General features: G+C 39.2%; 1 protein-coding gene across 1 annotated transcript in view; it reads left to right on the top strand.

Annotated features, from left to right (window-relative positions):
* Positions 1-2,673: 2,673 nt before the first annotated feature.
* The window catches only part of LOC121910967 (dapper homolog 3-like), a 32,784-nt gene continuing 19,009 nt past the window's right edge, over positions 2,674-16,448 (top strand). Inside the window, exons 1-2 of the mRNA XM_042432378.1 lie at positions 2,674-2,861; positions 3,222-3,797. Of these exons, the coding sequence (XP_042288312.1) occupies positions 3,513-3,797 (285 nt within the window). The 5' untranslated portion in view covers positions 2,674-2,861; positions 3,222-3,512. The remainder of the gene's footprint in view (positions 2,862-3,221; positions 3,798-16,448) is intronic.

Genomic DNA, 16,448 nt, shown 5'->3' with positions numbered 1-16,448 from the left:
TCACAACAAACTAACTTCATATTTCTCATGTACAAAACTGGGTAAGGTAAGATCTTGATTTGTGTCATCCTGTCGATGGATGTATTAAGAGAATCTCACCTGCGCCTCAGCCATGATGATAACATGAGGACCCTGCTGTTCATCCTCACTCCACCAGCACTTGTTTACATTAAACTGTCAAAGGTTTGGTTTTTACAGTGTCTTGCTCCGATAGGCTGTAGAAAACATTGATGTGATTGGTCGATACAGATGTTTATTTTATTTTATTTTTTTGCTCCCTCCCATAGTGTGGGTTTATCTACAGGATGACACTGACAAATGCACAAACCAAAATCATCAAATGAGCAAATAATCTCTACTCACAACAGCAGTTTTGTACTTGACAGATGAATTTGTGCACAGAAATGTATGAATGTAAGTTTGACTTGTTGCACACAAATATTCAGATTCAAGTGTACAAAATGTTCAACCGTTTCACAAACCTTTAATTAGATGTGTAAATCTTATAAAACATGTAAATTATATATGCACTGTTTTCTCTCCATAAATCTACAACCAAAGCTGTTGTCCAACTCAGAGTGTTTACGGTGCTACTCTGACCTGATATCAATGACTCAAAAGCCATTTTTAAAACATTTCAGTTGAGATGATTAACTTGTAATTTAATTCATTTAATTTTTTTTTCTTCAGTGGACTCTCTTGTATAATATCACTGAAGCCATGTGGTTCCTCTACTGTATATGAAATGCACAGCTGTCTGATTAATGCTAGTGTCAAATTTTATGCATCTATTATATAAGTCTTACTTTTATGCATGAGTGTGAAAACACTGTAGATGACCCCAAAAAAGACCCCGGAGTTCAGGTCGATACAGACACTAAGTGTTCAGTGACAGGTGACACATCTTTGTGTGGTGCAGCCACAAAAAACAAAGATTTACCAGCTGATCTCTAAATGAAACTGCTGCTTACAAAAGAAGTTTATTTTGAAACTGTGATCATTTAAAGGAAACAGGATGTGGAAGTTTTAATTATTGTCAACTTTACATGACAATCCCAAAACTGCACCCTCAGCTTCAACTCTCAGCACTCAATCAGTAAACACACACACACACACACACACACACACACACACACACACACAAACAGTATTACCCTCATTCAGCTCACTTGGTGGTGTAGCATTGTATACTTCTGTGTGTGCTTACAATAACTGACCTGTCTTTGGAAACTTACTTTGATCTGCATATATGAATTCAAACTATACAGACATGATAATTTAATGTATATTGTTGTGTAGACTTATAGTACAGATTATAAGGCCTCAAACCATGCTGGCAGTGGACTGAGGCAGAAAAAAGTGCTTAAAAGGAAATTATTGTTCTAAGAGGCCTGTGAGTCAAGACCGAAGAATGAATAAAAGGAAAAAATATTATGACAGTTTTTGAATTTGTATCATCTGTTTATGCCCACAGTCACTCTATTTTGTTTATCACTGGGGTTTGATCAATATTAGCTGGTCAAGTCCAACCTCAGTGCACATTCCTTCATTGTTCTAATAACTGCAAACTATACAGAGCAAATGCATTGGGAAAAATGCATTTTACACATATATCTCCAGAAATAGACACACAGACATACAGATGGGTGACAAATTAAAGGAAAAACTGTTCCAGGTCCGAATGCTTGACCCCTATAGTGAGGGGATCTGGGGGCTCTGTTATGCTGTAGGGGGCATTTTGCTGGCACGGTTTGGGTCCACTTGTCCCCTTAGAGGGAAGAGTCACTGCTAATCAATACAAAGTTGTTCTGAGTCATCACTTTTATCCATAACGAAACATTTCTATCCTGATGGGAGTGGTCTCTTCCAGGATGACAACGCCCCCATCCATAGGCGATGGGTGAGTATGAAAATGATGTGAATCATATGCTACGGCCTTCACAGTCACCAGATCTCAACCCGATTGAACACCTATAGGAGACTTTGGACCAACATGTTAGACAGCGTTCTCCACCAACATCATCAAAACACCAATGAGGGAATATCTTTTGGAAGGATGGTGTTCATCCTTCCAGTAGAGTTCAGAGACTTGTAGAATCAATGCCAAGGTGCATTGAAGCTGTTCTGGCAGCACGTGGTGGCCTAACACCTGACTAAGACACTTTATGTTAGTTTTTCCTTCAATTTGTCACCTGTCTGTAGATACAATAGAAAAAAAGCAAAATAGTATAAAGTAACAAAAAAAAAAAGAAAATGCTGAGAATATAAAGACTGAAAGTAGGACCATAATCTTTAACTATAATATGTACTGAATATACACCGTACAATGATAATGCCCTGTAATATACTGTACATTTGTAGTGAGGATTAGTATATAATACTATGCATGATTGTCCTTGAATTTTTAAACAGAATTAAATCTAAAAAATGACAGTTACTGCAGACACTTTGAATGGCCATACATTATTCTGAACACATTTTGAAAATGTATGTTTTCAACAGGATCAGGGAAGGATATTTAAATGAAATTCTAGGTGAAAAATTCTCTTTGAAATACAGTTTACAATATATTTGCATGTGTAAATGTATGTAATTCTGCAAGAACGGCAATAATCTGTTCATATTACAGTAGTCTGGTTAAACCACAGGATGGCGTCCTGAGCTTTAAATCTACATAGCCTGTTGTGGATGACTTCCCCAAAACACGGGAAACTTTGTATTTGTTGTTTAATGTTAATGTTCATATCCCTGTTTTTTTTTTGTTTGTTTTGTTGTTGTTTTTTTTTTACCATAATTTCCTAAAGGCGCATTTCTTGGTCATTGAAGTCTCTACCACACAGTAAATGCATCATCTGCTACAGGTTAGCGGAGTGACTATGCACTGTATATGTCTGTACAGTATGTACGTATATATATACAGCATGTTCTGTATGCACAGTACTCGTCACACATCATACAGTAGGCCTGCGCATCCACGTGAGTCTGAAGGCAGTGACCAAAGATTCACTGTTGACAACAGGTCATCCAAAAATATATAGTTTTGACGAGGCAAAGAAAGTAAAGATCTAACTAATGATCACCACAAACACGCCGGTGTATGCCCTCACATAGCCTACATATTATGTCTTCTATAACTATTTCATGACATTGGTCTACGTTGTTAATTTTTATTCAGTTAGGCTTTCTGATACTTTGATCAAATTTGTTATTCTTTTTTGTAGCGAGTCTACTGAGGGCTCGGTGGATTGTGGGTGTCTAGCAGAGCCAACAAAAGGCTGCATGCCTGCATAAGCTCCACCAACAGCTGTCCAAGTGAGACAGCACAGCAGAGCGCAGGCTAGAGGAGGGGAATGGGTCCGAGTCCGACAGCGGTGAGTTCAGCAGCTGAAGCCTACATCCGATGCCGCTCCATTGTAGGTATCCTGAGAATAAGACGAGTCAATCGAAGCATAAACGGATTCATTTAGCCTCACATTGCTGGGAAACAGTGAAGAAGAAAATTGGAGGGCAGGATGTCTTTGCAAGAGCTAGGCTCTTTTGGAGTCATGTTCCCCTCGTTCTCTCTGCCCATGAAAGCTGAACGCAGTCGGAATAAGGAGCGGCTGGAGGCCAGCCTGGCTGGCCTGTGTGAGCTGGAGCTGCTCAAACAGAGGCAGGAATCCCGGGTGCTGAACGCTCTCTGCCTCGGGGACTCCCCGATTCCCGGGCGCCAGGCTTGGGGAGCTTTACGGGCACGTTGCGCCCCGGACGCACCAAACAGCGACGCGTCGGATGACTACGGCCTCAGGCTCCATACTGTAAGTTCTATTTATGGAGGTTATTTTATATTGAGGGGGGTATAATCAAGCTGCTGGCCTTGCAGATGTAAACTACTGTATAGTGCAGTAAAAATTTGGCTAACGTGCAGTGTGGCGTGCGCAATGGGATCTGTTTCCAAAACTTTGCATATAAAGAGCCCCGAAATGTGATCCTTGTTTGACCACAGAACCCCTAATTGATAAGATTTGGTCTTATCAGAAATGTTTTTGTCGTCAGATGTGACATGAGAAAGCGTGCACAAAGAGGAAACTTGCAGCTCTAGATCAATTCTATACATTTACTTTATATGCTAACTTCTAGAGAATAAAACGTGACATAGTTTTGAAACATTTTCTCACTTTGGAAACACTGGAGCTCCTGGACCTTTCTGTGGCAACTACTGGGTTAGATTACCAAGCACTGAGTGTATGTGAAAAGTAAAACAAAAGAAAATCCCCTAAGCCTGTCGTTGACCTCAGTGTGCAGTTATGAAAATGCCAAATCAGGAGGGCCCTTAAAGGCACATGTTACCATTTAAGGGCAAATTTGGGAAGAGCTTCATTACCTTACTCATTTCATTCTGAAGAAAATTGATTATCCAGACATTTCTACCCCTTGAGTTTGGATAAATTATCTACTGAATGGGATACATAATCAGATAAAAGCTGAGGTCATTGTTTTTGTGACGAATGCTTCACTCTTCCAGATTGCACGCAGCCATTTTGCACTATTTTAAGTAGATTCTAAAGTCAGCATCAGTGTTTTCAGATTAATTGTTTTTCTCAGGAAAAAAAGCAGAAACTAACCTATTTTAAGGCAGCTACATTACCTATAGGGCCTGTTTTCCATCTGCTTAATGTCCTCAGCAGATGATGCTTCCCAATGATGGCCTGAAGATACAGCAGCTTGGATTCTTAGGCAAATGCCAAATATTTAGCATGTAATGGAAATGTGTATGTAATATCAGTATAATTCACATTGTAGCGCTGAATAACCATCTGCAGTCTGAGACATCACAGTACATTTAATTCCTACAAGCTGAACTCTGGCTTGATTTTCACAAAATCACAAAAGTGAAAGTGTAACAAATGTGTATTATTTACATGGTTTCTGCTGGAGTTGTACAGCCCCAAGCTGCAACAAACACAGTCATATTTGCTTAAAGAAATCATGCAAGTTATTGCTATTTAAAACAATTGTAAGCAGGAAACTTTGGTAAAAAAGTGGGTACAGAGGAAATGCAGGTATATTAAGAGTTTGTGTTTTAATGGGGAAACACTTTGTAAGACAGATACTTTCAGTGAATGTCTGAAGTGTTAGCGTGAATATTTATTTTGCATTTTAAAGAGCAATAACCATGAGATTTCCTCTCAGGATCAAGCTCTGCATGATATACTGTTATGCAGAGCCTGCTTTATATCAGCTGTGTGCAGAGACAAATGTGTTCCTGCAAAGGGTTGCAGTGGATACAAAGATGAACTGACCACTCCCCGCTATTGCAGGAATGTCCACATGAAACAAGATGGATTTCGTCTGATTCTTGACAAAGAAATATTTTGAGTATCATGAGTGCTGCATAATGCAGAGACTTGGGCATGAACCAGCTGTCTGATTGGCCAGTTGAGACTAAAGTGTTCCACAAAACAGAACCAATGAACCAACATTAATATAGAGGCTTACTGTAGAGAAGAAAACAGAGAGTCTGACTTTGTCTTGTTATCAGTGGAAAAACAGTTCAGTCTTATGACTTTTCATCAATCTAGAGAATTAGGAACATTCCCCAAATGTAAAAGTTTATGTAGGCCTACTGTGCAGTATAGTAATCTATAAAATACTGTACAGTACAGTATGAAAGTCCTGCAGCTAGAGAAGACATTGTAACTGTAAGATTCAAATGCTGTGATGTTGTTCATGTTATGCTTGTGTGAGTATTTTGCCTGCTTTCCCCCCCATCCTAATTCCTAAGCCATGACACCAGATATCTAATTCAGTGGTATTAAGGCGGTCTGCACGGCTACACAACTGTTCACTGTGGACTGATGGATGTTTGCAATGGCAGGCATTCCTTTTGAATTTCATCTGTGAAGACTTGAGGACATCACCAGTGTTTAGAAAAATCTGTAATCTGATAAAGGCTTTCAATTACAGCATATTTCATGGACATCATGTCTGAAAAACAACAAACAAATCGAAAAGATATATTGCGGTTTGAAAGCACAAAACAACTGAACCACATGATTGACCTCTGATCATCAACTGAATTCTTGTTTAGTAGAACGGTTTATAACAAAAGCACATAAACCCATAGATTTGATTGCTTCAAATTTACCTTTATAGTCTCTCTAAGCTTTTTACTCTTACAGTCATTGATTTTATACTGCATCCTATTCTTTGGTTAATCAGGCAGGCTCACTGAGATCAGGACTTTGAAGAGAGAATTGAGAATTGAGTCAGTCCTTAAATACAGCCAAACAAGTATCATGCAAGAAACAATGACAACAGTCCCACAAGAATGCATTGAAACAATTATTGGAAACATCTAAAATAACATACAATCTCCAAAAGAAATAATTAAAATTTTCCTTACTGTCAACAAATCTCATGTGTAGAGCCAAATCAACAATGTACTCATCCTAATTACAAGTAGTGTGTGTGTAATCACCAGGTTTATCCAGCTATACCATTAAATTTACTGTATTTACCTTCTTGTCAATACTGAAGGGCAGCACCTATATGTAAAGGAATAGTTTGACATTTTGGGAATACATGTATTCGTCTTCTTGCTGAAGTTGGATTGGTCACTGCCTTCATATCGGTTAATGGAATAAATTTAAGCAATTGTTGTGGCTAAAATTATAAGATGGATGTATATGTGACAGTCTTGCCCCATAAAGCTTTAAAGGTTAGGTTCACATTTTTTCAAGTCAATCTTAATAAAATCATACTCACATACCTGTATGTGTGTTAAAAGTGTAAAATCTGTAAACATTCTTCCTGTCTATAACAACCCATGAGCGATCCATTCCTACCATGATGCAATTGATGGGGGACAAAATCCACAGTCTTCTTTTTATGTAAAAATGAATTCTGAAGTTCAGCTAAAGCTAATATGAGGCTTCAACAGTCTGAGTTAAACAAATGGAGTGGAATTCTCCTAAACAGTGATCACTCCTCTTCATTTGTTCAAAAGTACACCTACCAAAACCTCTAAATCTCACTGATTAACTCGGTCTAGGAAGAGTTATGTTCTGGAAGTCTGTCTTAGCCAGCTGAATGTCACTGTGAAGTTCAAGCAAATAGCCGAGACTCCAGGAAGTCTTTGCACCCTGATAAAATCCTTCAGCCTTTTAAAAAACTTGGAGCTGCCAAAACTCATCTACTTGTAGGAATAAAAGTTGGAGGTAGCCACAGTCAGACAGTCTGGAACAGGATCTGACTGGTCATCAGGGTGTTATGCTCCCTCTGAGACTTCTCTGTGGTTTCCAAGGCCAGCCTCAAATTCTCAGCCATGACTGCAGATCCTGAAACATTTCACTTCGAAGTTGCTCCATTGGACTTGTTGAAGGATGTATGAAGGTGTACAAGAAATGATGAATTCCTTATTGTCTTTTATTTCCAAAAGCATCATACTGATTTTTTCTGCATACTTAATTTCAGTCTGCTTCAGAATCTACTTTAACATATGCCTGAGTCAACGACTTTTCCATTCCCATAATTCTTTTGGCTACAAGTAATATTCATCAACGTCACAACAGTGTTGCTTTGGGGGTATGTTGACTCCCATGAAGTCTCCGTCATCATAGGATTATGATGAAACAATCAGATTCTTTTGGAACACATTTTTGGCATGTACACACATATGTGTGTGTGTGTGTGTGTGTGTGTGTGTGTGTGTGTGTGTGTGTGTGTGTGTGTGTGTGTGTGTGTGTGTGTGCTGTATGGATACATTCCTGGATCGTTTTGTCCACTTGTTGATATTGCTGCATATGGCCTGTGCTTCCAACTGTTTGTCTCTGGGTTTTACATGACACATACCTTTCAGATCAGCTGAAATTTCTAGGGGTTTGTATATGCCAATATATTCTTCATTCAGTACCAGTTCCTCTGAACTTGTGTATGTGTGTTGATGTTTGTGCGCATGCGATGAGAGGTGCTGAGACAATGAGAAAAACCTTTGCATCTGTGATGCTGGACAAACAGAGCAGGCAGGGAAAGAATGCACGTATGTGTGTGCATGAGAGAGAGAGTATTTATTCCTCAGCAGGAGCTGCTGACAGCCATGTGACAGTCGGCAGCAGCTGGGGAAGCAGCACAACCTTCACTGTGGCCTCCTGTGTATGGGGACTAATGAGAGGGCATGTTGAAATGTGGAATCGAAAGGTGTATTCACGTTCTCAAACTGTCTCCTAATCACACACACAAACAAAAGAAACACACAGTTTACAAGTATTTAATTACTGCGAATATAGAGATTAAGATAATAGATAGATTAGAGTCTCTAAATTATTCCACCTAAAAATTATGTAGGTTACCATGGTTTATCATAGGTTAGTTACACAACATAAACATTACAAACAATAAATTAAAGTCATTAAAGTAAACCAAAATTTCATGAGTACACACTCTAAGGTTATATTTCCTTAATTCTGTCCACACAACTAAGTGATGGTAATGTGGTGTTTAATGACTGAATAGTAGTATGTCTGACTGTAAAGACAAAGTGTGTGACCAGAGTTCCACTATATACTTATTACATTCCTGATAAAAAAAACAACAATAAACAAAAAACAAAAAACCTCAAGTCATTGTAAACCAGGACATTCTCAGATCAGAGCAATAAGTGATGCTGATGATCCAGAAGTTTATTTTTATCAAGTTATCGCAGTATGTTGATTTAAATAACAGCATCGGGCATAGATAGACTTCAAAGGGGGCTTGAGCACCTGCCTGTTTGGCCTCCTAGAGAGAAAGTTCTCCTTTTTATAGGGTGTTTAATAAATGAATAAATTCCTGTTATTCCTGTTACATCCAGCGTGACACAACAATATACTCAGTATCAACATCCTGTTTCTGAGTGTAGCTGACAGAGAATTTATGTTAGTATATGTTAGTGTTAAAAGTTTACTCATATACACTTCCTGTCTCCTAAGTGGGCATGATCGCCTCTCCCCCCATCTCCTAACCTCATCTAGACACAACCCATGATAATGGACTAGCTTCGCCTTCTCAGCCCCGCAAACTCAACCTGCCACCACCCAGGACACAACCACAGCCTCTGATGGAGTTTAGTTATTTAAAACAAGGTGCAAATTCACAACATAATCTACCTTGTTGTGTTTAATCTTTATTTAAATTGCATCATGTTGATTATATGAGGCAAGAAGCAGGCAGATACACGGCTGAGCTAACGTTAGCACTGGTGCCTGAATAGTTTGTCTTTCAGCAACCCCCCATGATGAGAGAAAAGGGGTAAAACCGTTCATGAGTTAATTAACAGTTAATTTTCTCCTGAATTGTCTGTCTGAAAAATGCCAATTTAGTGTCAGAATATTTTGGTTTCTGAAAAATGTGTCCAATATTTACTGCGGTGACTACAGGGCGAAAGAATCGGCCATAATCTATGCTCACATTTCTCCCATTGGAGTGAATAGACTCAGACCCTGCTGCTAGTCTCCTATGTGTTGCTTTTTAATTTGACATTAAACTTACATTAACATGTGAGGAGAATTTACTGAAATAAACTTCATTTCCTTGCATGTGTCATTAATTAACTGTCATGTAGCAGTGTCTGAACCAACCTCAGTTATGGGTTTGTTTTAAATACATTCATTTTAATATCTCTTTAACAGTGTTGCAAAAATTGTCATTCCAGGCATATATCTATTTAATTATTTGCAAAAATTGCCTTTCATGAATTTGAGCCCCTGCCCCTCTAACATCCTCTGCACTTCCCTGAGAGCAGCTGATAAAACACGATGAGGCTGCTGTTGAGTTGCCCTTGAGCAAGGCACTGATATGCTCAGCAACCAACAGTGGAACACTGTGGCTTTGCTGGGCTGAGTGCATGTGTACATTTGGTATGGTGGTGTATGTGTTTACAGCGAGAGTGTTTGTGCTGTCACCTGGCACACTGTAAGTCTCCAGTAGAGACCTTTGCAGCTGTGTGGCCAACTTGTCACAGAAGCCAAACACAAACATTCTCAACTGTAATGGATGTGTTTTGCTTATGTTTCACACCTTGCTGTGTTGTGCAAACACAGTAGCATGTCTGTGGTTGCTGTTTAAGCTCCTGGTGGGGTAAAGAGTTGGGACATGGGGGCTTCATTGAGCTGACTGCTCACTTGTGAGGTCTCCAAAACAAAGAAACACCACTTGGTTACTTTAAGTCACAGCTGTGCAGCCTCTGGGGTGTCAAGGAACAGAAAAATGTACTAATTACTGCAAGCCAGGACACAATGGCCACAGAGTTTATCCTATCATTACCACCAAAGTGAACATATCTCCTGGAGTACAACCACACTAAGCTGATTACATTTGTAAATGCATATTTTTATCTCATCTTCTTCTTTTCAGACCTCCATCCAGACTAAAATTGTGTTTTGTTATCTAAAATGACCGCCAGAGTGTGTAAATCTTAAACACCGCCTTGATGTATCACTTTGTATGGAGCTTTTGCAAGACGATGATGTAAGCTGCCCAGCAAGGGTCAGGGGCTGTGTGGCAGTGAAGTTAAGAAGGGCTTTCTTCATCCTCTAACTTTGTCTATGATTGGTCAATTTAAATGATCAATATAGCTGAACACACATCACAGCTGTTGCCATTAAACTGTATTCATATTGATTTTGTCAGACCACCTCTTGATAAAACAGTGGTTTATTCAACCAGGCTGTGCGTCCTATCAGATTCTATGATGCACAATTTGATTGTTAAAGTGGACAAAGCAGAGATTCAGCCATTTTCCAATTGTTCAGGTGTTTCACTGTGGGTAGAGGTCTCTAGAATTCAACCAAGTCTACTTTTGTCTGTGCCTGTTTGGTAATTTCCAGGCACCAAAGGAGCGCACTTGCATCAACTTGGGAGGAGAGACGTAGCTGAGGCTGTGTTTATGCAGATTAGGTGGCGCAGTGCAATTTTGGTGCTCATTTTGGCATGAAATTGCATTTGCGATAAAACCTGCTCAGACCACCTCTTATTGCACATGCAGACACAGGGCAACTTTTGTAGCTTCAGGTGGCAGAGGTGCACACACACAAATGTCTCCAAAATCACAAAACACCTTTAAACTATGTTACATTTTTGCCCCTATCAGTTTACTACATGTTTTTTTCATTTACTGCAGACTGAAATGAGAATCAAATATATTTTTAAGGAAGATTGTTACCAATAATATATGAGCAGAATTCAGTGACCCGTAGTTAAGAAATACGTTCTGTCGGATTCTGTTTCCCGCTACAACTTGTAGAATGTCGGCTCTTTCCCAGGTTTATTAAACAGTTGTAGTCATTACACAGCTGCAGGAATGATACATGTTTCATCTACAGTCTCTGATTTGAGAGAGGGACTGTGCATCATTTTACATGTGGATGGCAAAGTAGAGGAAACCTCATTAATTATTTAAACCTTCTGACATGGTGACAGGATCAGTCAGGATCAACTAATATAAGTAATTAATGTTCTGCATTTTCTAAACATCAGACTTGGAAGCTGTTACTCAGATTCCAAGTTTAACAATGAAATAGTTTGAAGCAACGTGGCAGTCGTCAGGATGCGTCCTGTGCTCCATCAAATCTGTCTAGAAAATTTTATTAAATAAAAGTTTGAGCTCAGGTTAGATAATAAAAATGTTTTTTTTCTGTCATGTAACAGTGAGTTTTCAGTTATACTACTTACAGTCAAGTCTCAAAATATTTGCAGTTCTGCGTATGGACGTATAATCAGTGTGTAAAATAGCCCCTGACAACCAGAGGTCGTGTGCTATGCGTGCTCCTTCCTAAACAGAGTAGGTTTTCCTTCAACATCGTATATACCGTAAATAAATCAAACATGTTCGTGAAAACATTTTAAAACAGGTTTATACACAGTCCTGCTTACTTTACGCACAGCTGGCACAGTGTTAATTCCTTCATTTGTCATTTAAATATTTCGATGAAACAATGATAGAACTTGTGCTCTTTTCAAACACTAACCTGCAAATTTCCAAACCCAATTTTATAGATCTGTTTATTTAAGGATATGTATTGGTATGATATAGTATGGATTGGTATGATATTGTATGGATCTTAGAAACATAAATGTGGCAAACAGCCACAACGCAGATGTATTATCTTGTAGGTGTATGATCTTTGGTAGATGCGATTGTAGCGGACAAACACAACACTGACGCATGCATCTTGTGTGCGTATACTCTTTGGTAGAGGGGGTATGATGCCATTGACAGGCGACCAAATGAAACGGACTGTTATCTTGATTAAAATTACAGATTTTGCTGGATATGGAAATTGTTGGATACATTTGGGATAATGTAAGTACACAGCTCAACAAAATATATAACATAGGTCTAGTTGTTTTCAGACATTTTAATACAGAATAGTTACATAATATAGCTTTAAAGGATGACTCCAACTGCATTCCCCAACTCCAGGAGTGATGTCCAAATAAGGAAATGTGCGTCATGTAGCAGGTGGATGTGACTCCCCTCGTTGAGACCTGCTGATAGATGTAACAGCGGAGCAGAGGAGAGAGACTGAGGTACCACCTGCGCGCTGGTATTTGACATGTTTGGGTTTTTTTCTTCCCAAAAACAAATCATTTTTAAAATATTTGTATGAAACAAATATTCATTAAAAAAAAAAACACTGTCCGTGCTTTGCAGAAAAACGTATTTGTATTCAGGCACAACCCTAGGAGCAATGCCATCATGCAGAAAGCTACAACAGGTCACGTTGGAAAAAGTTTGTAGAGGGGCTTGGGAAAATGGCATTTTGATGCTAAAACATAAATACTTTGATCAAAATTTGAATTTTCAGATTTGAATACATATGGAACACTAATGTGAAGCTACAAAATTATATAAAAACCTAAAAAAAAAATAATTGAACTGTCCTTTAACCATGTCGTGTGATATGCTACTTAAGTGCACTTAAACAACAAATATTACTGGGACCACTACAGAAAATTGCAGATGAACATTTGATATCCAGGAATTCATATTATAGACACTACCACTGACTATCCCTGTAACAAATTGGCCACAATTTCACACATTGACCATACCATGTTTATCTTGAAACAGATAGATAATGTTAAGTATGTTAAACATCAAGTAAAACTAGTTCATGCTTAGGATTAACCACCTGATCCTCACACTGCAAGACAACAGCATATCTACAGACTCTGCGGCATTAGGAGTAAATCCATGCTGCAAACAAACAAAAAGTGAGACCAAAGAGGGCAAAATACAGAGCTCTATTCTGTTCCAGCTCTATTCAATTGTATGTGTTTGTGTAATTCAGGGGAAATGGTTACAAGATCAGTTCATCATATATAGTGTTCACTGTCTGGCTTTAATCAAGTGATAGCAAATGACCATAATCTATCCAGGATACTGTAGGAGATTTCCTGTGGTAATCAATATATTTTTCCAAGAAGGGATTAACTCATTTCAGTGAATAGAGGAAGAAGCCATGCCTTAAACAGCTCCATCTGACTGATGAACTCAGAGCAATCAGTTGAAGAACATTGTCACAGTATGGATCCTGCGCATAATTGGTCCGGAGCTTCAGCTGGCTGCTTGGCAGCAGATGCCAGTCCTGCACAGCCTGATGACTGCTCTTAGCTGATCAAACTCCTCCAAAGTCCTCCGACACTGCTGCAGTAGTTCCAGTTCAAATGCATTTGACTGTATAGGGCACACAACAGCTGCGAACTGCCTTCTTAACCTTGGTGTGAAACCTTAGCTGGAACTATGGATGTTTAATTTCATGGCTGTTTGTCAGACAAAGATGTAATTCCAAGATCATTAGTCGATTTGCTGCGCGCCGCCGACAAAGATGAACAGGGAACCATATTTGGCCCATTGTTACAGTGCCTTCACATCAAGCTTAAACAAAGCTGTGCTGGCCAGCAGTCCATGGCAAACATGCCACAGTGACTTTGAACATGAGCTTTAACCATCTCATGTGCATTGATTCAATAAAGATCAATCTGTTAAATGATATTGTATGATCATTTATAATAAGAATATAAATATAAAAGCGCTTTAGTCAACAGCCTGTAGACATTATTGGATTTTGTTTCCTGAATGGGGAGTGCAATATGTTGACCAAAACACACTGTTGCACTGGGGCATTGTTTTATCATTTGACACCAAAGTGTTGTGTCAAAAGAAGAAAATATTTACTTGTTGTTTAATCTTACACTACTGTGTAATTTATCCTCACAGTTGAATACACAAGAGAAGAAAAATCAGCACTGACTAGCAACTAAAGTCAGAAATATTAGGATTTTACTGTCCACATACAAAACACATACAAACAAAAAACTCTGCTATTAATTCCATATGGCCAGAATGTGTATGCAGCTTTACTCTGACAAAGCCCTTTTGGCTCTGTACTGATTACTTGTGATGCAAAGGTCTGCTTTATATCATAGTTAAAAGTTTGTTTTTGTACTAGAGTGCAGAATGAACAGAAGAACATGAACAGATTTTCCAAGAAATGTGGAGATCCCACGTCTAAAGAGTAAATCCAATAAATCCAAGCTGTTTACTGAAGATGTATCTCTCTCACACACACACACACACAAAGAGTGTGATTAGGAGACAGATTGAGAACGTGAATATATGGTGTTTTTATAGTAACGGGATTGGGTAATGGTTTGAATTATTGATCACAGGAAATAACGACTGAAAGCTCTCAGTGGGGCTGCAGAGGGGCTCTTTGTTTTCAGTCAGTCTCAGTTTGTTTTTACTCTTTTGAAACATTACTCCCATTACTCCATGTTTCCTGTCTCTGTCGCCCTCATATGTTTTCCTCCTTCTCTTTTTCTCTTTCTCTAATCCCCTTAGTTTTAACAGAAAGCCCTTTCTCTCTTTTTATCCCAGTATTTACTATCCCATCCATTACCCCTTTGTTGTCATAGTGTCAGCAGTTGCTTTCAAACATTTCTTAAATAGCATTATTTTTGGAGTTTAATGTTCATGGCGCCTGCTTATCAGCACAAACACAAATACATTGACTGCATAACTGCAAGTCCACTGTGATATGACCTTTCATTGTGATGGCCTGCTCAAAAAGCATTCCTACCACCACACCCAACCACCCACTATATACACACACACACACACACAGTTTATCTATTTATCTGTGCTCATGTTTCAAAATTTCAAATTTAAATCTGTAGATAGTTCAGTGGTGCACATCTCTGTGCCACGCCTTAATTAAATAAATCATGCTTCATGCAAAATAATGAAGACGCTTTTGCAAAATCATTACACTCTGACATTCTTAATTAATAGTAGTTTGTATCAACACTAACTTCATGGCTGAATTTATTTGTAAAATGTGTTTATCTTTGCTAGACTAGTTTCCACATGAAATCACTATGCAACTGTGCCTAATTGAAGCTTATTCAGTGAAGTTTCAGGAGTAGGACCACACCTCAACTATGCTACTTCTGGCATTCCTATAAATACCACCTAATCCTCTCCTCCTCTTTCGCTCTCGTATTCTGCGCTTCACATGCATGCAGTCTCCGTCTAGTTTCTCAGAAACAAACTCAAGCTACCACCATATATTAGCAGTTTTGTCTCAGATTTCTTGACAGACAAACCGTACTCATGATTGCATTATCAAAAAACTTGGACAAACGCTGGAATTTTGATTTCAAAAAGTCAACTCACCATGGATCATGAACTGCAGATCAACAGATCAACAAGACTGTTTGAAACCAGTTCTCCTCCAGCCAAGACACAGCATTCAGACCAAACCGAGTGTCCCAACGGAGCCGCCGCACTCAGCAGTGCACATACCGGCCTCATGGGCACCTCCACTCATGCTCCCCTAACATGACTCTCCACTCCTGGCAGATCTCAGGCCTCCTCTCCTCCATCAACGAGGGTCGAAAACCGTGGACGCAACAGTTATAGCTATGGGAGCAGGTAGTTTCAACTTTCTCCTCATCAGCTGCCTCTCTACAGTCTGGGTTACTATCTATCAAAGTGAAGCCACGGTGCGCCCTCCTCTTGATTCAGCTGTCTTTACATCCACAAATGGAGCGAGACATTAGAGACTGAACTGTTGCCCACCTCCAACGATTCCTGTAAGGGAAGGCATTCCCTGCGACAATAAAGCCAGTCACTGCCAGAGTTGGCAAGCATGACGTCACAGAGCCTCTGCTGCCATCATGGCCACAGCCTGCATCATCAGCAAACCCTTGTGGGGGCCTGGTTGTATTTCCCCCTGTGCAGCAAACATCGCCAAAACTTTTCCAGCAGCCTCAAGTTCCTCACTCCCAGTAAATAAACCACTGGCACCGGGATGCCGGGTTTGCATCATTCCTCATTCACCTCAGCAACCCTTTTCTTAAGTGATCAATTTAAAGTCATTACTGGCAGTAGGATACCAGGCTCTTATTATTCCATCTTATTATTC

This window comes from Thunnus maccoyii, chromosome 13 (genome assembly GCF_910596095.1).
Source record: "Thunnus maccoyii chromosome 13, fThuMac1.1, whole genome shotgun sequence".
NCBI classification, from domain to species: Eukaryota; Metazoa; Chordata; class Actinopteri; order Scombriformes; family Scombridae; genus Thunnus; species Thunnus maccoyii.
This window is presented reverse-complemented; position numbering and strand designations above follow the sequence as displayed.